Source organism: Podarcis erhardii (assembly GCF_964252035.2).
Source record: "Podarcis erhardii genome assembly, chromosome: 17".
Lineage (NCBI taxonomy): Eukaryota > Metazoa > Chordata > Lepidosauria > Squamata > Lacertidae > Podarcis > Podarcis erhardii.
Genome location: NC_138515.1, coordinates 31,760,951 through 31,788,320, shown reverse-complemented (window position 1 = coordinate 31,788,320; position 27,370 = coordinate 31,760,951). Strand labels below are relative to the sequence as shown.

Genomic DNA, 27,370 nt, shown 5'->3' with positions numbered 1-27,370 from the left:
CAAATTAATGCAGAAATGGTATGGAGCTGACTTATACTCCTCCACATTTGATGCTGAGTATAGTAATCTGGCACATTAGGGAGAGGGCTATGCTAGACTTTTCTCCCTTAAAGTGCTAGTTTAATACATGCCACACAGTCTTTATTTATATCCAGTTACTCACCTCAGACAAGCAGTGAGTATAGACTTGTAGGCACCCCCTCACAAACATCCACACTGAATAAAGGACCTAGACCCACTGGTCTGCAGAACATGAATTTTGGCATTTGAGTAAGTCCCCCACAGAACAATCTCTCATGACTTCCCATTTTCCCTCTTTTTCCCTCTTCTTCATCAAGGTCTAATATAGATTCCTATTAGTTGGTTGACTTTGTGTGCCCATATCTCCCACATAAATAAAACAAGTGAGGCTGCCTGAGCAGTTCAGAACCACAGGAGGAACCTTGAAGTTTTGAAATTCCTGGGTTAAATTTGCTCTGCTCTCCACCAAATGTCAGCCTTGAGAAAAGGGGGGGGGGGGAGTTAGAATATAAAACACCCACAACAGTTAAAACAGGCCAATGGCAAAAGGAAAATGGAAAACAAAAACAAAAACCAGCTTGCACAGCCATCTTGGCTCCCCAGTTACTGTCTATTATATGCAGGAATTTTAGTACCAAAATGCTACTACCTCTGATTACTTTTGGGTAATGTATAGTTTTGGCTCAGAGTCAGGGGTAGCCAAAGCAATGCCCTCCACATGCTGCTGGACCCAGCTCCTGCCAGCTCTAGCCAGCATGGCCAGTAATCAGGGATGATGGGAGTTGTAGTCCCACAGTGCCTGGATGGCCACAATGTCAGAGTGTGCCAAATAGGATGGATGAACTGATAGCAGGTGCCTGCAGAGGGTTACAGTGAGCGCCACTTTATTCCATGCCGTTTGTGCTCACAAATTGCAGGTCTGCAGCCTTAGACTAAAGCCACAGATGATAGTAACTCTGGCAGATTGTATCAAGGAAAACCAAAGTGCTTTTGCAAATGAGTTCTACTTTATGGGTGAGTACCTTACCTATGGTCCTCCTCTCTCCTCCAAGTGCCTTTTCGTTTCACCAGAAAGGACCAAAGGGATGAATAGAGAGGGGAGGGTCATTGCATTTAGAAGCAGAGTTTTCTACCATCTAATTAGCTACAAGGCTGTATTTCAATGTGCAACTTGAAATCCTCTCCAACCCAAATAATCTAGCTGTGCTAATTGCTGAGTAGAAGATACATAAAACGGAGCCAGCAGACAAGACAGTGGTAATCTGAATATCATCCCAGGCAAACTGCAATTACATGTCACAATTACATATTCTCTCTCTCTCTCTCCAGCCCCAACCCCCAACTCCCATCTTCCACTCACTACAATGGATAGTCTTTTAGATTCTGGTTTTACCATTAGATGACAATATTAATTACCGTATTTTTTGCTCTATAAGACTCACTTTTTCCCTCCTAAAAAGTAAGGGGAAATGTGTGTGTGTCTTATGGAGCGAATGCAGGCTACACAGCTATCCCAGAAGCCAGAACAGCAAGAGGGATTGCTGCTTTCACTGCGTAGCAATCCCTCTTGCTGTTCTGGCTTCTGAGATTAAGAATATATTTTTTTTCTTGTTTTCCTTCTCCAAAATCTAGGTGCGTCTTGTGGTCTGGTGCATCTTATAGAGTGAAAAATACGGGTACTTACTTCAAAAATGTGGTAAGCCAGCACAGAGATGCAGACAATCTTGCAACAAAGTTGTACCATTCAAACTGCTAGTATGAAGGAGGAACCTCATCAAAGAAAAAGGATTAAGTACCCAGCCTCTGCTTGGTAATTTCTCCCATTTTCTGGCATTCTAATTGAAACGCTTCATCACCATTCTCTAAGGTAAACATCACAAATAAGCACGAGCTCCTTATTCACTTGTCAAAGTAGCCTGTCAATCACCCCACTGCTGTCGCAGACAAAGTTGTCCTCACTCTTGTTCTGCAAAAAGTCCCAGGGCTTTTTCCACTGTAGCACTGCTCATTCAACTGTGTGAAGCCCTGGGCTGGCTTGCCACATTTTGGAAGTTTGTAATAAACATTGCCATCTAATGGTATGACCATTAAGTCCAGAATCTAAAATTACCTAACTGCCCACTGGTTTAAAAGCTGATATTAGTTTTATCTATTGCAGTGATTGGGAAGAGAGGGAGAGGGAGAATGCAGAGAACACAACATCTAATTGCAGTTTGTCCTGGATGATGTTCAGATTACCGCTGTCTTGTCTCCTGGCTGCATTTCATGTATCTCCTACTCAGCAATTAACACAGCTAGATTATTTGGGTTGGGAAGGATTTCAAGTTGCTCACTGAAATGCAGTCTCATAGCTGATTAGATGGTAGAAAACTCTGCTTCTAAATGTAATGATCCGTCAATCTATCCCTTTCGCCCTTCCCAATGAAGCTAAAAAGCACTTGGGAGCAGGAGTAAGGAAGACTGAAGGAAAGGCACTCTGCCTCTGAAACAGTTTATTCAAATGGACAGCCTGGACCTGAAAACTCATTTAACTTCCTTCACTTCCATCAAGTCTGGCTCCATGGGATTTGCTCACTGAAGAGCAAAATCATGCCATAAAGTCAGAGGTGAATGTGTCTTATGGCACTACATAGATTTTACTCTTTGGCGAGCAATTCCCACGGAGCCAGACATGACGGTAGCATTGGTTTCAGCATCCAGACTTTCCATTTCTATAAAATGTAATGGAAGAGCTGAACTCTGCTCCCATTTTAAATAAAAATGCATCTAGCCTTTGCTTTAGTATAAAGTAGGGATCAGTATAAAGTATAGGATTAGTATAAAGTAGGGATCTTAAAAAGCAGAGACATCACCTTGCTGACAAAGGTCTGTATAGTTAAAGCTATGGTTTTCCCAGTAGTGATGTATGGAAGTGAGAGCTGGACCATAAAGAAGGCTGATTGCCGAAGAATAAATGCTTTTGAATTACGGTGCTGGAGGAGACTCTTGAGACTCCCATGGACTGCAAGAAGATCAAACCTATCCATTCTTAAGGAAATCAGCCCTGAGTGCTCACAGGAAGGACAGATCCTGAAGCTGAGGATCCAATACTTTGGCCACCTCATGAGAAGAGAAGACTCCCTGGAAAGGACCCTGATGTTGGGAAAGATGGAGGGCACAAGGAGAAGGGGACGACAGAGGATGGGATGGTTGGACAGTGTTCTCAAAGCTACTAACATGAGTTTGACCAAATTGTGGGAGGCAGTGGAAGACAGGAGTGCCTGGTGTGCTTTGGTCTATGGGGTCATGAAGAGTCGGACATGACTGAATGACTAAACAACAGCAAGGGATCAGCAACTGACTGTGCTTGAAGGGTACTGCTGGGCCTGCAAGTTGCCTACCTAAAAGGGTGGGGAAAGGCTGTGGAGGAAGCAGTTTCTATGGAAACTGAAGTTACTAGCAGGTCACTTTGGGGGAAGATGAATTGAGACTTTGGCCCATTGACCTCTCATTCCAAACTTGAAACCATCCTCCAAGAAAACGAGTTGTTCACTGGTTGTTTAAAAGAATGCCTTTAGAACCACGACATCCCTGAAACTCACTGCCAGGTGAATGGGCTGGGGACCAATCAATACCTAAATATAGCTCAAGGTGGCCATGTGTCCTACTTTGCAGAGGACAACTGTCTGATTTGAAGGGCTGTCAGAAGACAATGCTCTCTTTGAAAGAGTCCTCTGTTTGAACAACTGTCTGCTACAAAACAAAACAAATTCCTTCCAGTAGCACCTTAAAGACCAACTAAGTCAGTTCTTGGTATGAGCTTTCGTGTGCATGCACACTTCTTCAGATACACTGAAACAGAAGTTTCCAGACCCTTCTATATAGTGAGAAGGTGGGGAGGGGTATTACTCAGAAGGGTGGTGGGAATGGGTGATTGGCAGATAGCTGTGATGAGCCTGTTGACGACTCTTAACGACTGCAATAGGTCTTACAGGAAAAAGCAAGGGGTGAAAAGGTGAAAAATGGCTTTGTCATGTATAATGAGATAAGAATCCAAGGTCTTTGTTCAGACCAGGTTTCTCCATGGTTTTGAGTTTGGTGATAAGTTGTAATTCAGCAGCTTCTCTTTCCAGTCTATTTCTGAAATTCCTTTGTAGTAAAACAGCTACTTTGAGATCTTGTATAGAATGTCCTGGGAGATTGAAATGTTCTCCTACTGGTTTCTCTGTCTTGTGATTCCTGATGTCCGATTTATGTCCGTTTATTCTTTGGCGTAAGGTCTGGCCTGTTTGTCCAATATAGAGAGCTGAAGGACACTGTTGGCATTTTATGGCATACACAATGTTAGACGATGAGCAATTAAATAGTCCCGAGATGGTATGTGTGATGTTGTTGGGGCCAGTAATGGTGTTGTCCGGGTGTATGTGGCAGCAAAGTTGGCATCTGGGTTTATTGCAGGCTCTGGTGCCAACACGGACACTGGAGGAAAGAGGGTCCTGAAGTTGCCTATCAGTAATCAGCACTTGGACAGCAGTGTAAAGTAGGCAAACACTGGTCTTCTGCACTATGGTGAGATGTACTGTATTTCTACTTAAATCACAGTAATTATTTCTAAATTTGCATCTGTACATATGAATCAGCAGGTGCAAATTTTTATATAAATCTGGCAGCTGTGGCAAGGAGTGTGTCTGCCCAGTTTAGGTGGGTGAGCCAGCTGCATCTGCTCCTTGAAAAGGCAAATTGAGCTGGAGCAATGCATGCTCTGTGCACTACTGGCGTGCGGCCCTTCAGAAAGGAATGTGGCCCTTTGGTTGAATATATTTCCCTACCCCAGTATTCTACCTAATGGGAAGCCTCCAGGAGGATCCTCTGTCTTAGAGGCCTGTGAGGCAGTGGGAGAGGAATTAAAGTGCGCCACTGAGCTGCACGCATAGGAGACAGTGGGTAATTCTGTTCGTAAAGACCAGGGGTGGTAGTCAGCTGCGCTTTACCTAGAGTAGACCTACTGAAGCTAAGAGGACTAAGTTAGCCGTTGTGCTGGTCCCGGGGGGAGGGTTACCGTGCGCCGTGGTCTGAGTCTGGTCCTAGGTCGAGGGTGTGGAGGCTGTCCGTCAAGGGCAAAGCGGGGTCCAATGCAAGGAGCCGGGCGTGGTCAGGAACTCTGGAAGAGCAGGACAGGGTGCTGGCAGGAACAGGTTACCAATGATGTTGCTCCCGCAACCTGGGACTGGGCTGACTCGCCTTTATCTCCTCTGAGGCATAGGGCGGTCCCGGCCCACGGGTGACTCGCCTCTGCTGGCCCTAAGGCGAGCACTCCTCCTGCGGGAACTTAGTTCCCTCCGCCTTTCTGCCCTGAGCCTCTGCAGCTCAGGAGAGGCTGGAAGGTTACTGGACCCAGAGGCAACCTCACCTTCCCCTGACAGGGCTGGGAGAGGAGCACCTGCAGGCAATGGGTCCTTGATCACCTCCGGAGCCAGAGCGGATTCAGCTGGTGTCTGCTCCTGAGGATCCGGCACAGGTGAGGGCCCTTCAGGTTCAAGCCCCTGCCCCAGCTCAGCCGGCCCTGTAGGCGGGGACTCCTGTGCAGGCTGGAATTCCTCAGGTTCAGCCTCTGAATCAGATTCCCAGGCCATCACAGCTGTGTTCATTCATTTCAGCGGGCTTACTGTGAGTAAAACCTACATGAATACTAACCCAGATGTCAAGAATACTTATAGAATGTTGCTGAGATTGCCAATTCAGGAATTGGTGCCACTGAGTTCAATGGGACTTCCTTGCTTACAAGTGCACTCAGCTTTAAAGCTCATCTGTTAGTTCCATCATTCCATGGATCAGGCTATCAGAATTCATTTGAATCGTAGCTTTTGGAGTCAGAGAGGATAGGGATGATGGAAGGGGGAAAGTGGTATTTACTTTATTTTTGCTGCTCCAATATGTCTAGGGCAAGTCAAAGAGCTTGACACTAATTAATAATGTTTGAATAGGACTAATATTTCCCTTCATTTCCATTTGAATTTTCCAGTTGAGAAGCTTTATGGTAAGTGACTGCAGCAATAATCAGTGATGTGCAGCAAGCCTTGATTTAAAATCTTTTTTCCCCAAAGACCTATCATATTAAGATTTTTTTTTTAATTGTCTGTTACTATATACTATGCAAACTCCATCCATGCTGACAGGCAGCAAAGAAGTTTAAAAAGGGTCTAGATATGCAGATATCTCAGGTTGTGGTGGCGGCGGCAGCTTTTAAGTAAGCAACTAGTTTGCCAAAGGAGGGGAAATTTCGCTTATTCCTTCTCTGACCTGCCTTGCCAATTGCAGCCTGTATATGTTGTCCCTCAATGAAAACAGTAGAGGAGGTTCTACCTATTGGGAAATACTTTTCTGACAGTCTGTGGGTGATGATCTGCAAGCGGTAGCCTTCCTAGTGAAGAATTTACCAGACTGACTTTGCCCACCAAGGCTGATGATTGGTTCTTTCTGTTTTGTTTTGTTTTTATAGAATATTTATTAAAGTTTTCCAGAAATAATACAATGTGAAATAAAAAAAGAAAAAAGAACATAAATACAAAAATAATTAAAAACGCATAGAATTTCCATTACTTATTTTCTTGTAACTTATTTTCCAGACCTCCTCATACCTCCCTTTCTTGTATTCCAATTCAAATGTTAGTTCAGCAAATCCTCACCATTTAGTTTTTACTTATTTCTAAACCTTATTTTTCATATCTCTTAAGCATTACAGCTGGAAACCCCTCAATTTCTGTCCAACATCGTTCTAACATTCAATAATTTTGCAATATTTCTGTAAATAGTCTTTAAACGTCTTCCAGTCTTCTTCCGCCGACTCTTTTCCCTGGTCTCGGATTCTGCCGGTCATTTCTGCCAGTCCCATATAGTCCATCATCTTCATCTGCCGACGATTGGTTCTTTCTGGACAAGAAGGGCTATAGCATGACTTCCTTTTCCAGCTGAGCCTTGCTTGAGCAACAAGGACTTCCTGAGCTCTGGTGTAGTCCTGAATCCTCACTTGTGCTTCGGTTCTGGGTTGTGGGCTCCTCCTGAGTGCTGGTTCATCCTTCAGCCCTGACTTGTAGCTTGCTCTTTGACGTGGCCTTCCCATAGGAGGCAGTGATGGCCACCAACCTGTGTGGCCATGGAGACAAAGGCTCTTGTGGCTATGCACTACCTGTGGGCATTGCTCTCTCTATGAAAGCAGAGAGCAACTGAGCAAAGGAACAAAGGAAACAGGAAACCAGTAACGTCACATCCCTCTCTAGTCTCCCGTGAGACTTCCAATAGCCTGGGCTGTCTCTGGAATGTAAACACAGTCCTGTGACCCCAAGCAGCTGCTCAGTGAGAAACAGAAACTAACACTACCTCCACAATTGGAGGCAGCAATGCTTCTGAATACCAGTTTTTGGAAACTACAGGAGGGGAGAATGATCTTGCTGGTTTCCCACAGGAATCTGGTTGGCTACTGCAAGAACAGGATGCTGGAATAGATGGGCGACTGGCCTAATCCAACAGGCTTCTCTTATGTTCTCGGCCTCCTGCTTTGATCTATAATCCTGGCTTGTTGTTTCAGCTTGCTCTATTGAAGTGATGGACATGAGGCAGGAGTTGATAATGCAGGTGAGCTGCGCACAGGTGAGCTGCAAGCAAGCTGCCGGCTAGCCCTGTGGAGCCTCCTTTTATTGAGACAAATATGCAAACCAGGCAGATACATTTTGGGCTGTGACCTTTACACATCTTCCGGTCCCAAGATCGTGGGGTGGTACAAAGTTATTTTGGCACCTGTTTCCACCGCGTCATTTTCCCCTTGCAAAGTGTATGACGAAGGAGACAAAAGGTCTCAGAGACAAAGGTTACAGACAGGACACCGCAGACTACTGAGACAGCAAAAGGTTAGACAGAGGCAACAATGTTCAGACAGCCGTGGCTTGTCGGAGGTGTGTGTGCCCAGCACCCCAAGGTCACACGTGCAGGCAGACTGTGGCTGCCTGCTGGTGGGGAGTGTTCTCCCTCCAGACCCCATGCCCCAGTCCGCGATCATCCCTACATCTATGACTTCAAGGCCCCAGTTCCTGGCTCACCCTCAGACTGTTGCCCAAAGCCCAGCCCAGCCACAAAACGATTCAGTTGACAGGACTTGGTCTTTGAGATGAGGTGGCACTCCATACAAACCACCATGGTTTCAATATTTGCACAGCAGACATTTTATACATCAAGCACTGAAAAGATCAAGAATGGGAGAGAGCTAATGTATTGTGAAAAGCTTTTATTCAAATGAGACCAGATGAGGAGATGCTACTCTGAAAAATGTGAGGAGACACTCTCTTGGAAAATCAGAAAAGGATTCTCACAAAGATGAAATTCAACAGAGATGAAAGTGAAGTTCTGCATTCAGGAACAAAAAGACAAAGGCACAAGTGTAGGATGGGGGGACTTGGCTTGGCAGCAGCAATGAAAAAAAGGAGCCAACTGGGTGTCTTAGTTGATCACAAGCTGAACATGAGCCAGCAGTGTGATGCAGCTGCTAAAATAAGCTAATGCTGTCTTAGGCTGCATTAACAGAAGCGCACTGTCTAAATCAAAAGAAGGACTATTTCCACTGCATTCTGCCTAGAGCATCCAGAGTACTGTGTCAAGTGTTTGCCAGCACATTTCAAGAACACTAACAAACTGGAGGATGTGTAGAAGGAGGTGACCAGAACGGTGCAAAGCCTAGAAACCATATTCCATGAGAAATAGTTGAAAGAGCTGGTTATGTTTAGCCTGGGGAAGAGAAGACTATGTTCTAGAGGGTAGGGTCAGAGTTAGAAATCTCCCCAAAATGGCTTCTCTTTGGTTTGCATTAGAGCCAACATAACGATATCGAAAAAATAGTATCATTTATATTCCTCAATTAAACTCAGATGCTCGGTTATGGTGCCTATTTAGCAAAAGTAGAGCCACTAACAAACAATATGGGCATTTGCCAGGCATTCTTTAGCTGCAGGTTGGACTAGGTGACCCTTGGGGTCCCTTCCAGCCCTACGATTCTATGGTTCTAAGAGAGAAGTTTCAGGGTGCTCAACAGAATCCCAAGGTTTACAAAAACCAAGGGGGCAACCACCCCTACAATTCAATGAAGATCACAGAATGCTGAATGGCAGAGAAATGGAAAACCAAGGGAGTGCCTTTCTGACTGGAATACTGCACAGAGTACTTCACACTGCAGCAATTAGTTGCTGCTCCCACCTGTTACCAATACAGTGGTACCTCGGATTACAGACGCTTCAGGTTACAGACTCTGCTAACCCAGAAATAGTACCTCGGGTTAAGAACTTTGCTTCAGGATGAGAACAGAAATTGGGCGGCAGCGGCGCGGTGGCAGCAGGAGGCCCCATTAGCTAAAGTGGTGCTTCAGGTTAAGAATAGACCTCCAGAACCCGAGGTACCACTGTATTTTTGTTTTAGGTTTCTTTTTACAACTACTACTACTAACGAACATTGTTATGGGAGCCATTATCTCAGTAGACTGTCCCTTCACATGCATAAGCGTGTTCTTGATTGTTTGGCCACACTAGAATGTGACAGAGACTGAACTCAGAAACTGGACTTTTGTTTTCCTGAGTACTGAAGCCCAGGAAGTAAGCTTTTATTATTATGAAGATTTTATTAATATGTCAATTCTTAGTGAATAATGGCCCGCATTTCTGCTCAGATTTTCAATACTTATTCAACAACTTCCCTCACTCGAGAATACAGATGACCCCCTTCCTCAATGGCTCATCTTTTTACTTATAAACACCAGACCTCCTCTCCATCCACATCCTTAAGTATATGGCTCCATATGAGCTTGCTCTGGTCATGATCTTGGAGCAAGTTATCCTCAGCAGCACACATCACTACACCAGGATTTAATGGAAGCTACTAACTCGGTGGGGGCCCCAGTTGCTTTTCTGTAGATGGGTGAGGATGGAAGAAGTTCCACTATCTATGGTCTACGAGTATATATGGAAAAGCTCTTTACTAATGGATCCCATCACAGCCTGAGCTCAAATGAATATGCCCTCCAAAATTCTCATCTGAAAATGATGGTGGTAAATATATATATATATATATATATATATATATATATATATATGCAAATAATCTCTGACATCAGCATTTGGTGTCAGATTTTCCATTAGTGGTCAGTAGTGGTTCATGACAGGTAGCGGTCAATATTGGATAGCTGGCATACAACCAGTAGCAGATGCCCACTTGATCTCTAGTTGGTCACTTGGCTGCTGCTTACAGGGGGGTAGCACAAGCGGAGAAAGGCTATGAGGAAGTTGGTGTGGTGCAAATGCACCGGCAGTTCTCTGCTGGTGCATTTGCACTGCGCTGACCAAGCCACCGCCTTCCTGCTCTCCTTCTACCTCCCGGTAAGCAGCAGCAGTGAGACCAACTTGAGGTCAGGTCAGGACAACAGCCACACCCAACCCCACCATGTTTTCTGCTCCTACATACAGCAAGCATCAGTGGTTGACTGTTCTCAAGAGACGGCTTGCTAATAGTACATTTTTTTTATTATTTTTTATAAATATTTATTAAAGTTTTTAAATATAAATGCACAAACAATAAACAATCTTACTTCTGTCACGAACATAATTTCATCACTTCTTTGGACTCCCTCGCGTCTCCCGCTCCCATTTACATCGTTAAAAGTTTTTTTCAAACAAATTATCAACTTGTTTACAATCTCATGTCCAGTCATTCAAATATAATCTAGCACTTCTTCTAAAAAATTTTTATATTTTCTTTTAGTCTCACTTATCATCAAATTTAAATCTAATTTAGTGGTGGCCAATTTTTTATAATCTAGCATCCTTCTTAACATTCAACCAAATTACAATGTTTTTGTAGATACATCTTGAATTTCTCCCAGTCTTCCTCCATCTTCTCTTCTCCCAGATCACGGATTCTGCCAGTCATCTCGGCCAGTTGCATATAGTCCATCAGCTGCATCTGCCACTCTTCCAGTGTGGGTAGATCTTGAGTTTTCCAGTTTTTAGCGATGAGTATCCTTGCTGCCGTTGTTGCATACATAAAAAATGTTCGGTCCTTCTTTAGCACCTTCTGGCCGACAATACCCAGAAGGAAGGCCTCTGGTTTCTTAGTGAAGGTATACTTAAATACCTTTTTCAGCTCATTATATATCATTTCCCAGAAGACCTTCACCTTAGGGCATGTCCACCAGAGGTGAAAGAATGTTCCTTCATTTTCTTTCCATTTCCAACATTTATTATCAGACGAATGGTATATTTTGGCAAGTTTAACTGGGGTCATGTACGGCTTGCTAATAGTACATAGCACATTTTCTGTTAACTTCGTTCCATCCATTTCATCCATCAATACACTCAAATTTCAACCAATTAATGTAAAATATTGAGATTAGATTTTGAGATCAGCATCCAAACTGTGACATTGGCGAGGGTGGGGAGCTGCTAAATCCTTCAAAGTGATTTTATTTCAGCTCCCGTCTAATTGAAGCCATCTGGCCATGACGAAATGTCACTGCACAGTCCTGCACCATCACACAGGAAGCAGAGATGGACCGAGTTGCTTTTTTTACTGCTGGATCACTAGCTCATCACTTGGTATAAATCTAAAGTAACCTTGCTTTGTCCTTTACCAGCTCTGTGTGTTTCCTGGAGCAAAGCAGCTGATTGCAGACTGGGTTCCCCCGCCCCCAACCTGCCATCAGTATTATGTCATTATGTCATTCACACTATGCAAAATAGCCATTTCCCCCCCATTGTTACTTTCTAACCCCCCCCCCAAAAAAAGACAAGGAATATGACAGATCTAAACAACACAGTGAAGCTTATATAACCTAATGAATGGAATCTGCGGCTGGCAGACTTTCCTTTTAGGCAAACCCATGAAACGAAGCGAAATTAGATTGATCAGCAACAGTGCACACCTTTGGGGCACGGCACCATAGGAAGCCAGATCCAGGAGCATTGATGTACCGACAAGGCGCTACTTAGAATCTGAGTGCCAAATGAGTGTGGTTAAATGGAGAGCTTTTATTTGGGAGTCGGGGTGGGGAGTAGGAAGGGCTCCTCTAAGCCGTCTAGTCTACACACCCTCCCTCGTTTGAGACAGAAAAATCCAGAGCTAATTGCCTTCAGATATGCACTCCTTGTCTGAAGTGGGGCAGCCCCAGAAGAAATTTGACCACTGAATTCTGCTAATCAAACCAAGTGCTATGATCTCATTTGCTTTCATAGGGCACTTGGTGGGATACACCAAGGCACTGTGGGAGGATAAACCAAATTAGCAACTCTGGCAACAAGAATGCAGCAGATATATTGTTGAGGTGCCGAAGTATTTTATCGAAATACTTATTAGACTGAATTGGATATATTCCAGTTTTGAAGCCTAGGTTGCAAAGATAGATTTTTGATGGTGTAGAAATGTGTGTGCCTGTGAGTATTAAAATACATTTTGTATGAACCCGCCCCTCCTTTAACTTGCTCGGTACCATTTTTCAGTCTGATGTCTGCTTCTTTCATTCTTTTAAATGATTGCAGGGGGTGGGGGAAGGGACTGACCAAAGTCATGGGGAAAGGGAAGCATTTATGACACTGCTGAAAACATGCGGGACGACGACAACCCAGAGTGGTTTCTGAATGAGTTCAAAAGTTTGCAGCATCTTATTCAAAATAATAGTGTAATGATTTCATAGAATTGTAGAGTTTGAAGGGGAGACGATCTAGTCCAACCCCTTTCAGTGCAGGAATCTTTCACCCAATGTGGGGCTCACACTCACCAACCTGGGATTAAGAGCCTCATGATCTTGTTTAGGGAAGTTTTTAATGTTTGAGGTTTTATCATATTTTTTATATTCTGTTGGGAGCCGCCCAGAGTGGGTGGGTATAGATAAATCATCATCATCAACATCTACCAATTGAGCTATCCAGCCATTTGTGTTTAATGCATTCAGAGTTTGAACTCATGAATTCAATATATGAGGCATTTGGTTCAAACAATGCATCTTTTAAAAATGGAATGACTTTCATTTAATACGCAACATTGAGATGATGGACTGCAATGTTTTCCAGGTAGCTTGCAGAACAATGACAGACAGGAGGTTCTATCCTGGAGAGCCAGTGTGGTGTAGTGGTTAAGAGTGGTAGTCACGTAATCTGGGGAACCGGGTTCGTGTCTCCGCTCCTCCACATGCAGCTGCTGGGTGACCTTGGGCCAGTCACACTTCTTTGAAGTCCCTCAGCCCCACTCACCTCACAGAGTGTTTGTTGTGGGGGAGGAAGGGAAAGGAGATTGTTAGCCGCTTTGAGATGCCTGAAGGGGAGTGAAAGGCGGGATATCAAATCCAAACTACTACTCTTCTTCTTCTTCTTCTTCTTCTTCTTCTTCTTCTTCTTCTTCTTCTTCTTCTTCTTCTAGTGCTATGTCAGCAGGGTTCTGCTGGTACAACGGGATTTCTGTTTCATCTCCTTCCCCCTGTACCCTTCCAAAATCTGCTCTGCGTACTTCCCCAACCTTCTAGAGCTGTTTTTGAAGGTACATAGAAGGCAGTAGAAGAAGAGGAAGCTCTGTTGTGTACATGGAATGAGAAGCCAGACAATCTTCTGCAACCAGGGTGCCACTGATAAGGCACTTATCTGAGGGAACTCAGGGAAGGGCATTAGAAGAAGATTTCAAAGTCCAGGTAGGAAGAGGAAATCCTTCAGGGAATCTCGCTCCAAACTGTGAAGGACCTTCCAATGTCAAGTGCAATATATTGTATTGGGCCTGGAAGCAGTCTGGAAGCCACTGAAGTATATAAACAGGCCCTCCAAGCGTCCCTATTTCCCAGGGACAGTCCCAGGTTTACAGAAGCCATCCTGGTTTTTGATTTGATCCTGGAGTGTCCTGCTTTTCCTTAGGGCGTCCCTATTTTCATTGGAGAAATGTTGGAGGGTATGGTAGATGGCCCTATTTTCATCAGAGAGATGCTGGAGGGTATGGAGTTATGCAACACCGGCCCCCATCTAAGGAGATAAGTAACTATACAACCTTTAGAAGACATCTGAAGGCAGCCCTATATAGGGATGTTTTAAAAAAAATGTTTGATGTTTTATTGTGTTTTAATATATGTTGGAAGCTGTCCAGAGTGGCTGGGGCAACCCAGTCAGATGGATGGGATATTATTATTATTATTATTATTATTATTATTATTATTAGACATTCCTATTTTCACCAGCCCAATGTTGAAGGGCATGGATGAATCACCATTATAATAGATTCTTATGGCCCAGCCTCAATTATCAATCTCCTAGTCATCTTCTGGATTAACTAAAGTTTCTGAGGTCCGAGCCATTTTCCAAGGCAGCTCCATGTGCAAAGCACTGCAGAAATTCAAAAGGGACAACAGACTCCTAGATTCAAAGGCAGAATGTCTGGATTGAAGACTGTCCTTGAATAGGTAAAGGTAAAGGGACCCCTGACCATTAGGTCCAGTCGTGACCGACTCCGGGGTTGCGGCGTTCATCTTGCTTTATTGGCCGAGGGAGCCGGTGTACCGCTTCCGGGTCATGTGGCCAGCATGACTAAGCCACTTCTGACAAACCAGAGCAGCGCACAGAAACGCTGTTTATCTTCCCGCTGGAGCGGTACCTATTTATCTACTTGCACTTAGACGTGCTTTCAAACTGCTAGGTTGGCAGGAACAGGGACCGAACAACGGGAGCTCACCCCATCGCGGGGATTCGAACTGCCGACCTTCTGATCGTAGGCTCTGTGGTTTAACCCACAGTGCCACCCATGTCCCTGTTCTTGAATAGAGCCATGAAATTAAGGTATCTGTAAGGCATCTGCAACTGGACTTAACGGTCAGGGGTCTCTTTACCTTTTTAAGGCGTCTTAATTCATACAATGACTTTTGCAAAACTTTCCTATAAGATAGCAGTTATTTACCCTTGCATGTTTCAATGAAAGCTCATCGGTTAATTCACTTGCACAGGCATCCCATTCATGGCCAGTGTCATCTCTGATATATTCAAAGGTCAACAGTAGCCCCCTATATTTCATATCTATTGCATATAATGGATTATTAAACAGTCTTTCCCATTTCACGCAGGATTCTGAGGACAAGCAACTGACACTTATTAGGACGTAAATGAAATGTCCAAATGCCTCAAACAGCACAATTCATTTTGACTAGTGTAGACTTACAAGAGGAGCCAATTTGTAATGTCTACCCAATCAGGTATTTATTATGTCAGCGGGCAAAAAGGCAGCTGTGGTCCTCCTGAATAATTTCAGATGAAATGACTTTCTTGAGGGGGGGGGGAGAGAGATCTGTTTGCTTCACAGCTACAGCATTTAATACTAATAATACAGGGTTGCCATATTTCAAAAAGTGAAAATCTGGACGGAAAAGTTGCTCAGCTTTCTTTCTTTTTTGGCAAAGTTGCTGTTAGTTTTTGTTAGCTGAAATATGCAATGCTGTTAAGAATCATAAGAATGGTTCCAAACCATTCTCAAAATTCTCCTCTACATATATTGACATTAAATATTCCCTGGATTTCCTCTGAATAGTCAAATATTTGCTGAATGGTCTTTGAATATTCAGTATTGGTATTCTACATCCAATGAAACTGATTTCCATCTTTGATATTTCAATTCTGCATTTGATAATTGATACATTAGTATTTACTGATAGTATTTCATAGCAAACAAACTATACTATTTAGTATTTGGCAATATTTGCTGAGTGTCATGTAATGGTCCTTAGGATTTGATAGAAGTATTTAGGATTTAATAGAAGACATGCAATTACATTTATTTAGTACAGTAATACCTCATGTTACATTTGCTTCAGTTTGAGCGTTTTCAGGTTGCGTCCTGTGGCGATCCAGAAGTACCAGAAATGGTTACTTCCAGGTTTTGCCACTCGCGCATGCACTGATGCGCAAAATGACGTCATGTGCATGCGCAGAAGCAGCGAATTGCCACCCGCGCATGCACAGATGCGGGTTGCATTCCTTTCAGGTTGTGAACGGGCCTCCGGAACAGATCCCGTTCGCAACCAGAGGTACCACTGTATCTGACAACTGGCAACTTATGAGACTTCATGTTTGACACCTTCCAATGTCAAAATCATCAAGAGATATCAACAAGAGTATAGGACTCAATTTCTGAGGTAAAATTTTAAATCTCAGATATGAAATTTGAATGGCGAGAAGTCACATGGAGACAAATTTCACCCACCCGCAATAAATGGTGGTTTGCTCAAGTTAATAGTCATATCTACAAGTCTCAAACTACCAAAATGCTATGGATCATGACAGAAGTAAACTATCCTGTATACCAACGATTCCCAAACTCCACCACCCCACGGGACACTTGAAAATTGTTGAGTGTCTTGGTGGATCATTTGGTGGGGTTTTTTTATGCCTGTTGTGTATCAATTGTGATGCAATGTGCTAGATGCTGTGTGATTTTAATTGTATTTTATTGCTTTTTTATTTCTTACATTGCACTGCATTCTATAACAGTTTGAATTCCAGAGAATTAAAATTGTAATGTTCTTCACAGGCATGCTGTGGAGCACTTGAATGAAGCTTGCGGATCACTGGTGGTCTAGTGGCTCACAGTTTGGAAAGTCCTGCTGTGTGCACTTAATTGAGTGTATTTTCCATTGAATTAAATGGGGAGTGTCTGTGAGTAGACATGTATAGGACTGCACTGTTCAAGCCTTTGGGGGCTGACTGACCTCAATTTCTTCAGCAAGCTCTAATATGATGATTAACTGGTGTGGGTCTGCTGTCAAGACTGCTGACAATGACAGTGGAGAGGAGCCACAATTCCATAGTAGAGCTTCTGCTTTGCATTCAAGCTCCTAGGTTCAATTCCAGGCATTTCTTGGAATACCAGAAACCCTGGAAAGTTGATGCCAGTCTCTGCAGACAATATTGAGCTAGATGGATCAGTGTTCTAACTCAGGTAAGGCAGCTTCCTAGGTTCCTAATTGCTCATATATTCCCAGATCTCAGGTGAGATCCTGCCTCACTGGAACATGGAAGTACAGTGGTACCTCAGATTAAGTACTTAATTCGTTCTGGAGGTCCGTTCTGGAGGTCTAAGTGTTATAATAATAATAATTTATTATTTATACCCCGCCCATCTGGCTGAGTTTCCCCAGCTACTCTGGGCGGCTCCCAATCAAGTATTAAAAACAGCACAGCGTTAAATATTAAAAACTTCCCTGAACAGGGCTGCCTTCAGATGTCTTTTGAATGTCAGGTAGTTGTTTACCTCTTTGACATCTGATGGGAGGGCGTTCCACAGGGCGGGCGCCACTACCAAGAAGGCCCTCTGTCTGGTTCCCAGTAGCCTCACTTCTCGCAATGAGGGAACCGCCAGAAGGCCCTCGGCGCTGGATCTCAGTGTCCAGGCTGAACAATGGGGGTGGAGACTCTCCTTCAGGTATAACCTGAAGCACCACTTTAGCTAATGGGGCCTCCTGCGGCTGCCGTGCCGCCGGAGCCCGATTTCTGTTCTCATACTGAAGCAAAGTTCTTAACCCGAGGTAATATTTCTGGGTTAGCGGAGTCTGTAACCTGAAGCGTATGTAACCTGAAGCGTCTGTAACCCGAGGTACCACTGCATTAAACTATGATGACCTTCATTCTACCTCAGGAACAGTGTAAAGATAAAGGTACCCCTGACCATTAGGTCCAGTCGTGGCTGACTCTGGGGTTGCGGCGCTCATCTCACTCTATAGGCCGAGGGAGCCGGCGTTTGTCCGCAGACAGCTTCCGGGTCATGTGGCCAGCATGACTAAGCCGCTTCTGGCGAACCAGAGCAGCGCACGGAAATGCCGTTTACCTTCCCGCCGGAGGGGTACCTATTTATCTACTTGCACTTGATGTGCTTTCAAACTGCTAGGTGGGTAAGAGCTGGGACCGAACAACAGGAACTCACCCCATCACGGGGTTTCAAACTGTCGACCTTCTGATCAGCAAGCCCTAGGCTCTGTGGTTTAACCCACAGCACTACCTGCATCCCTGGAAAGTTGATGCCAGTCTCTGCAGACAATATTGAGCTAGATGGATCAGTGTTCTGACTCAGGGTAAGGTAGCTTCCTATGTTCCGAATTGCTCATATATTCCTAGATCTCGGGTGAGATCCTGCCTCACTGGAACATGGAAGTATTAAACTATGATGACATTCATTCCACCTCAAGAACAGTGTATCTGTGCATTAAAAAAAATAAATTCAATCTGCTTCTGAGTTGTTCTGAGCTGTCTCTGCCTTGATTTGTGTTTCTGGTTCCAGGATGTTCTTATAAAGCAAAGCTCCTTGTTCTCCCCATTCACTATAATGGGGGATCTAAAAATGCCTGTCACAAGAACATCCTTGTGGAATTCCCACCAATGCACATAGGCTCTGTGACAGGGCATGTAGGAATTTCTCGACAGAGTCGTCCCTGAAGAAAGGGGTCCCTGGAATGAAATATCTGAATTAGAGAAGGTGTTTTTAAATTTAATGTAAACTTGGCTGTCCCTCCAATAAAATGGGAAGCCTTGAGTGACAGTGGCTATACCAGGGCTATCAATCTTTGCTTAGCTCAAGCAAGGAACTTTTCAGCAACACAGCACAGCCACTCAAATAAAACCTCAAAAGAAGCTGCAAATAGGGATGGACAAATGTGTTATTTTTGGTTTCTCCCAATTCCTCCTTTTCCCACTCTTAAGTTCTCCACATTTCCACATCAGTTTGTGTTTGGTTTTGCTTTTTTAAAGTCCTCATGAAAATTCATCAGCACTTTATTGCAAATTTCTTATAATATACTCATTTTCATGCAATTTTGCCCAATATACACCATTTTGCAAAGCAACTTCCTCTAATAGAATACATTTTGAATGTTGTTTTCTATAATGCTTTCCCTCTATATGATATGTGCACTTCAACCAAGTATATATTTGTACACATTACTTGGTTGGAGATCTGCATTGCAAAATTTGGAGAAATGTGAATTTTCGAAGGATACTTGTGTTTCGATTCACATATTGTTCCGGAAAAAGCACCTTAGCGAAGCTTGTCTTTAAAAGTGAACTGAATCAAATTTATCCCCCACTGCTAGCTGCAAGGACACAGAAAGGTTTGACTCATTGGGGTTTTCACTGTTCTGTTCTGCTCTGCTCAGTTAGATGTAGCTTAGAAATTTCGTTCTAATCTCTCGTGAATTTTTTCCTTTGCTTTTTTGTACTCTTTGCAAATAGGAGCTTTGTTTAGGTAAAGTAAGAACCAAACAGAACTAGACGTTCCGGAAGAGCTGGGATTTGCTAAGGAAGCATGAGGGACCAAGCTGCCCAGATCTCATTAGGAGTCAAGAGGAGGCTTTGATACATATATTGATTTGACACCTTGCTGAGTTTTAGTCTTTAAGGGAATTAGGTACCCACAGCTCCCTGGATTTCAAAGGGAAATCTTCATCCCTAGTTTCAAGCAATTTAGAAGGCTGTTCTGCTTCCATGTGCCTGGTATGACCTTCAGGCATCCTTCAAATTCCACTTAGTTTGTGTCAATGTCACTTTCCACTGGGTCAGTGTTGGTGCTGACCTTTAAAGCCCTAAACAGCTTCACCCCTGTATACCTAAAGGTGTGTCTCCACCCCCATCATTCAGCCTGGACACTGAGGTCCAGCTCCGAGGGCCTTCTGGCGGTTCCCTCACTGTGAGAAGTGAAGCTACAGGGAACCAGGCAGAGGGCATTCTCAGTGGTGGTGCCCACCCTGTGGAACGCCCTCCCATCAGATGTCAAGGAAATAAACAACTATCTGACTTTTAGAAGACATCTGAAGGCAACCCTGTTTAGGGAAGTTTTTAATGCCTGATATTTTATGGCTTTATTAATATTAATAATAATAATATTCTTTTGGGAGCTACCCAGAGTGGCTGGGGAAACCCAACCAGATAGGCAGGGTATAAATAAATTACTACTACTACTACTATCGTATTTTTCAGTGTATAACACACACACACATACACACACACACACCGTGTGAAACACGACCCCTATTTTTGGGGACTTAAAATAAAGAAATACCCCATATGCAATATCCATGTATAAGACAACCCCCAATTTTAAACCTGAAAAAATAGGGGGGAAATATAGTCTTATACGTGGAAAAATAGGGTAATTGGTTGGGCCTTGGCCAAAATCCCAATAAACCCAGTGGGAAAGAACATTGATGTTAACTACATTAAATGTAATCACTTATTATTCCCCCACCACTCCCAGGCTCCGGTAATTGCCCCTCTTCCAAAAAAAAAGGGGGGGCATCAAGGTAACCAAATCCATTTCAGTACTAAGCATAAGCCTCAAATCAGACTGGGTCTAAATTATCCACTCCCTCCAGGTGTGCTGGGCCCAGGGGTTAACCCAAGCTACACAGTCCAGGTCCGGTCCCAAATCCAAGGATTCCGCGATAAGTCAGCCCAACAGGGCCAAGGCAGGAAATCAGGCTAGGTCAGGCACAGGGTCTCAGGCAGGTTCCAACAAGCAGCAATGTTGCTCCCGCAACCTGGGGCGGGGTCCAGTAGCCTTTTATCTTTGTTGGGGTAACGGCTGGTCCTGATCCCCGGTGACTCACCTCCCTGTCCGAAGGTGAGCACTCCTCCTGCGAGTACTCAGGTCTCTCCTTCTCTCAGACCTGAGTCTCTGCAGCTCGGGAGATGTCGGTGGGTTACTAGATCCAGGGGCCGCCTCAGCCTCTCCTGACCCAACTGGTAGTGGATTGCCCAGCAGAGGGCAACAAGGTCATCCCCGCATCTGGAGCCAAGGCAGGCTCAGGCCCCTGACTTGGCCCAGCTGGTGCTTGTTGCAGGGGAACCTGTGCGGACTGGGGCTCTTCAGAATTCAGACTGACCCAGAAACCCCAGCGGGTGCAGAATGCCGCGGCGAGTCTCCTTATGGGGTCTTCGCTGCGAGATCATATTCATCCGGTACTATACCAGCTGCACTGGCTCCCGGTGGAGTACAGGATCAGGTTTAAGGTTGCTGGTTTTAACCTTTAAAGCCCTATACGGCCTAGGACCCTCGTACCTATGGGACCACAGAGAAATTTATGGTCTGCAAATAAAAACATCCTGAAGATCCCAGGCCACAGAGAGGTTAGGCTGGCCTCAACTAGAGCCAGGGCTTTCTCGGCCGCGGCTCCAATCTGGTGGAACGCTCCATCACAAGAGACTAGGGCCCTGCAGGACCTGACATCTTTCCGCAGGGCCTGCAAGACAGAGCTGTTCCACCAGGCCTTTGGTCGGGGCACAGCCTGACCCCCTCCTCTGGCAATCTGCACAGAATCTTGCTTAATGGTTGCCATCAATTTGATTTTAATTAATTTTATAATGAATGTTTTCAGAATGTTGGATTATTTTGATTGTTGTTAGCTGCCCTGAGCCCAGCTTCGGCTGGGGGGGGTGGGATATAAATAAAAATTATTATTATTATTATTATTATTATTATTATTATTATTATTATTAAATATATCTATGTAGCCCTCAGTCACAGTTTTATCTTAGAGGGTTGAATTCTCCCACCTCCCTGTACATATCTTCATTTATTACCAATATATGTAAAGATACACATCTAGTTAATACTACTCACTACCAAAAAATCAAAGATCACACAAGAAGCCCAATCCAAAAAAAAAAATGAAAAAAATGAAAAAAAATGAAAAAAAGAAGGAAGATAAAGAAAGAAGAACTATTGGTTGGGTGAAGTTGTTGTTTGTGAAGTATCGCACCATGAACACTATTTTTTTTAATCAAAATATATAACATTTAAAGGAGGTGGGCCCCCAGTTTATTACACAGATTACCAACAGTTTCAAATAATAATAAAGCCAACACAACAAAGAGGATGATTCGATATTTCAAGAGAATAATCTAATACAGAACATGTACAGAACAAAATAAAAAACAACAGGCCAAAATAATAAAAAAATTAAAAAACTAAGTCACATGACAGGTTCTACTCTTACTGCACCCCAATGGACCATAACACTGTGGCTTGTATACCATCCAGAGGGCCTGTCTGTCAAAGGGAGACATTGAGGACTGGCAATGATAGGACACCCTCTTCTCCGTCCCACCCCCAGCTGTTCCAGCTGCTAATACTGGTCTTACTGCACTCCAAGGGGCTGGGGGTCACAGCAGCTTGGTTTAGGATTGGTGACCCAAGCCAGGGGGTGAACCAAAGTGTATTAGGCATTCCTATCACTTGCTCTGAGATGGTGCTAAAAAATATAATAATAATAATGAAAAGGGCATTGTTGAAAGAGAATTGCTAAGCATATGAGCTGTTTGATATTTGTTTTGCTCTGGGGGGTACGGTCTGCAATTATCCTCTGATTCTTTTAAAATGAATTTATGGTAACTAGATTAAAATGCAGGCAATATCCAATATTGCAAATGAAAGGTGTTTATTACAGTACAGAACATTGCCGTTTGTTTATTTATTTATGCGGCTAAATATCCATAATGATCCGAAATAGCAATATAAGCATTTGAAATAAGTTTGGGGGGGGCCACTTTGCGTGCCTCCCTTCTTCAAAACGAAACAAAAACCCTCTTTATTTTATATTTAAAATTACCAATAGCGTTTAATAGTCGTAAAAGTTAAGACACGTTATTTATGAAACCCATTAATCCTTGGTGCTAGTTGAAATTCACATCGTTGGGGAGTTATCAATAATTAAAAGGGAAGATGTCATTAAAGTCTGCTGGAGAGGACACGGCAGTCACCTGGGATGTAAACTTTATCTTCAGAATTACAGAACATGATTAATGGGGAGGGGAAAGTATTATCTCTGTTTGAGGCCCCTGACCTTCAGAGAAGCCCAGAATATTCTTCTGCCTGCAGACAGCTATGGCAGTGGGGCGGGAAGTCTCAGATGCGGAATGAATATTCTACATTACCCAGCAGGAAAAGAACATCTTCGAACCTGAATTTCACATAACAAGTTTTTTTTCTCTTCTGAGCCAGTTTTTTGGGGGCTTCCAGCAATATCAACTTTCCCCACTTCCCGTTCCAAAAATATGTTTGTAAAAAAAAATAGCCAGATAGACAGATGTTCACTCTCCTACCCTACACATGTGCTGTTTTGGGGATTCTCCTAACCTCTCAAACCTGATTTGTGGGGCAGGGGAAGGACAGAGCAAAAGTTGGACTCATCACATAGCCTCCTTCAAGCACAACTTTTAAGTTGAATCCAGCCCGCTGAAACTAGGGAATTTTGCTAAAATGCCCCGAAACCTGTTTTGTTCTGATTCCTCTCCAGTCTCCCATGTGATTCAGGTTGTGAAGTAGTTATTGATGTATTACAACATCAAAAACTTCAGACTGGGCAGGTGCCTTTCATCCAGAAGGAGGGAGACCTACATCGGGTGAGTGTGTGCATGCTCACTACAGAGAAATCCCTGTTCTGGGTCCATACAAAATAGCTCTATCTTAACTTTCAGTCAACAGGAGCCCTTTGCTGTACGCAGTGAATTATGCATTATGTAGCACACAATTACAAAATTAGTAAACCTACATCAGTCTACAGTTTGCTGTACTGTAACTTCTGGTGATTCTACTTATTGGCACTTAATTTTCTCTCCAGATGCTACATAGCTAGCATGAATGAGACTAAAAGTTAAATTAGAGATATGTGGTGATAACTGGAGTCTTGGGAATTCTGGAACGCCTGGTAAAATATTTTTTAATACCTGCAATTTATTTGGTTATGCATATGTGGTACAAAGCTTCCCTCTTCAAAGACCTTCCACACATTAGAAGTACAACTCAGAAAGCTGACACTCCCTAGAAAACCATATCAAAAGCAAACAACGATAAATAAATCATACACCCATCAAAGAGGCTCTAAGTAGAGCTTTGAATCCAGAAAAGGATGGAGGGAGGAAATGAGAAATATCATTTTGGGCCTTCTCACACAAGGCTTTTGGTGATTTCCACCCCAAAATCAGTTTATATTGAGAATGCAAAACATACATTAGCCAAAATGCTCATATGAATTTAAAATGTGTCTTTCACACATAAACAACCCCACATTCAAATAATTAGCGAGAGAGACACTCCAAGCAACTGAAACCATGTGAATTCCGTTTTTGGCCAAAAAAATTACACTCCAGCCACTGTGATTGGAATGCCTTGGCAAAATATTTCACTGTTATTAAAACCTTCTGCAACTTCCAGTTGGCTGCAGGAGCTTCCTGTAGCCAATCAGAAGCTGCGCTTTGGTTTCCGAATGTTTGCTTATGTCCCAGCTGGACTCTGATCAGTCTGATAGTGGGTCTTACCTTATCCCGAATCCCTTGCCTCACATTTTCCCTTTCAGCCTCCATCTTGGCATATTTAGCTTTCCTCTCTTCTTCCTGCTGCCGAAGGGCTTCCTGTCGTTCTTCTTCCTTCTTGGCAGCATCTGGATCCTTCTCTTCTTCTCCACCCAGCATCTTCCCCATGTCTTTGGTAGCCCCTAAGGAAAGAGAGCAACGAAAAGGCAATGTGAGGAGGAGCCGAGACACTAAGAAGAAGCTTTGTGGGCGAGTACAATGTTGCCCTTGTGCATGAGGAGCTGGATCCAGTTACTTTATTTTTAAAAAAGGAGTCCCCTTACAAAGAAGGAGCTTGGATTCAGAGAAGCCTTTTGAAAACAGAAGGAGACAGAATAAGGTAAATGTTGCTGATTTCCCCCACATGTTGCTGATTTCTTGCCAATCAACAGGTAACTTTATTTCCAGCGCATGACAGTTTTGCACATGCTCATTTCTAAATCTGTTCTACCTCTCATCCACATCAATCTGTGATTTATTTATTTTTAAAATGTATTGCATGTGTTTTGTTCAGCATTTCTGTATACTTTTTATGCATTTTTAGTGCCTTTTACCCTAAAATGCACATTTTATATGCATTTTGCTGTCTTCTAAAGCAGGGGTGTCCAACAGGTCAATTGTGATCTACTGGTAGATCCCTGTGAGGTATTGGTAGATCACCGGTTGATCTCTGGCTACCTTTCCTCAGTGTCGTTGAAAATGACTCCTGTCCCACCCCCTCGCCCAGCCCTCCATTGTTCTCTGATCAGTGGAAGGGAAAACTGAGCTTTCTCTTTGTGGCTGTTTCCATTCAAAGCATTATTATTGTGAGTGACTTTTTCCCTTTGACCCTTGCCTTTAAACCCCCCCCCCAAAAAAAACCCCAGAACTTTCCTCCTAAGAAAGTATTTGCATAAAAACGGGGCTTTCCTCCTCCATAAAAAAGCTCAACAACTCCGACCTGAACCCCCCCCCAAAAAACGGGACTTTTCTCCTCCCTAAAAAAACCCTCAACTTTGACCTGAACCCAAAAAACCTGGGGTAGATCATTGCCAGATTTTAATTCTGAAAGTAGATTGTAGTCTCTCGGGAGTTGGCCACCCCTGTTCTAAAGCATTGAAAAATTCAGAGAAGGGTGAAAACTGAATGAGAGCTGCTTTCTAAGCTGAGCATTGGTCAGGGAAGTGGAAATCAGGTCAGTTTACTTAACAATTTGAACCAATCTGAAAAATCCTCAAGCATCCTCATTGACCCCTCCCAAGTTATTCTGGCATGTCTTCCATGTCCTCCAGAGTGGATATTCAGTGGGTACAGGAAGAAAGGAGAAACCACCCCTTTCCAAAAGTGGACATCTGCTCACACAACTCTAAATCCAATTCATGCTGTTGTCACTGTGGCTTCGGGAGTAAACCCGGAGGAAAAATCTTCTGGGACATCTTCAGGGAAAGAAAAAGCTATGGAATAAACCCTACACAAATCTCTTTTACCCTTTTACAAGTCCACCACATATGAAAGAATGTTCCCTCTACCTCTTTGCATCTCCAGCACTTAACTGATTCAGTCGTATTCATCTTAGTAAGCCTACTTGGAGTTAAATGCCATCTGTAAATCATTTTCAAGTAGTTCTCCTTCGAAGGATAACATGCTGTGAACTTCAAGTCACTTTTCTAGAGTTTTTCCCAGAAGTTAAAATCTATATTGTGACCTATATCTATTGCCCAGTTTGTCATTGAGGCTTTAACAAGCTTGTCCTTTGTTTCCCACTCTAATAACAAATTATACAATTTAGACAAAAGTTTCTCTTTGTTTTGTAAAAGTCCTTTTTTGAATTGTGGGCTTTGATCCAGAAAACCAATTTTTTCCTATCTAAATTTAAACATTTCATGTAACTGATGGTATTGTAACCAATCTGGAACATGGCTCCTTACATTTTCCATTGATCTCAAAACAAAACAAATTCCTTCCAGTAGCACCTTAAAGACCAACTAAGTCAGTTCTTGGTATGAGCTTTCGTGTGCATGCACACTTCTTCAGATACACTGAAACAGAAGTTTCCAGACCCTTCCATTGATCTCAGTTTGAGTCCCCCCAGTCCACCCTGTAAAGTACAGCAATTCCCTGTAGGTTGCCCACTGTCTAGCCATATTAACTCTCTTAATAGAAATAGCTTTCTTCCCTTCCAGAAGATTTTTATATTTCTCCCAAACTCTATACAGATTCTTTTCATGACCTTCTAAGTCCAGGATATCTGCATTATCCAATGTAATGCCTTCTTTTAACCAACACAAACAGGCTGCCTCATAATACATTTGCAGGTCTGACAGGGCAAAGCCTCTTTTTTCTTTTATGTCTATCATAATTTTATGTTTGATTCTTGGTCCCCCCCCCCCCCCCCGTGAGATAAATTTAGAAATATCCTTCTTCCATTCTTTGAAGCAGCCTAAATTATTTTCAGCTGGACTTGATTGGAATAAAAACAGCATCCTGAGCAATAGATTCATTATAATAGCTGAGATTCTGTCAAGCAGGGAGACCTTCATTCTCTCCCAAATCTCCAACTGTTTCTTGATCTCTTTCCACAGTTTAACATATAAGTTCAGATTTCTTACTGTCAGCCAGATTCTCAAATATCTAACTTTTTTACATATTTGCAAACCAGACATTTTTTCTAACATATTTTTCAACTTATCATCCATGTTTTCCATCAACTTTTTTGCTTTATCTGAATTTATTTTAGACCCTGACATGCTTCCTCATATGATAGACAACAGTCCATGCAGAATGGCCACTTAAAGTCCACACACACACACACACACACACACACACACACACACACACTTACATATAATATGCACCAGTCCATACATACAGTCAAGGACAAGTAAATCCTGTTTCTTCCCATTCCCAAATAAAGAGAATAAACAGGGGGGTTGTGTACTGCCTGATCAATGTGCATAGACTCCAAATGATGCTGTCAACTGTGCACAATCTGGTGGCATAAATAGAGT

The 27,370-nt window shown here is 43.2% G+C and overlaps 1 protein-coding gene and 1 long non-coding RNA gene across 3 annotated transcripts in view; one reads left to right on the top strand and one right to left on the bottom strand.

Moving 5' to 3' along the window:
* Positions 1-27,370, bottom strand: part of CPLX1 (complexin 1) — a 162,500-nt gene that overhangs the window by 35,324 nt on the left and 99,806 nt on the right. For both annotated transcript variants that reach the window (XM_081845710.1, XM_081845711.1), the window contains exon 3: positions 24,351-24,526. In XM_081845710.1, the coding sequence (XP_081701836.1) occupies positions 24,351-24,526 (176 nt within the window). The remainder of the gene's footprint in view (positions 1-24,350; positions 24,527-27,370) is intronic.
* Positions 24,533-27,370, top strand: part of LOC309332608 — a 98,376-nt gene continuing 95,538 nt past the window's right edge. The window contains exon 1 of the long non-coding RNA XR_014152237.1: positions 24,533-24,775. This is a non-coding gene — a long non-coding RNA (uncharacterized lncRNA). The remainder of the gene's footprint in view (positions 24,776-27,370) is intronic.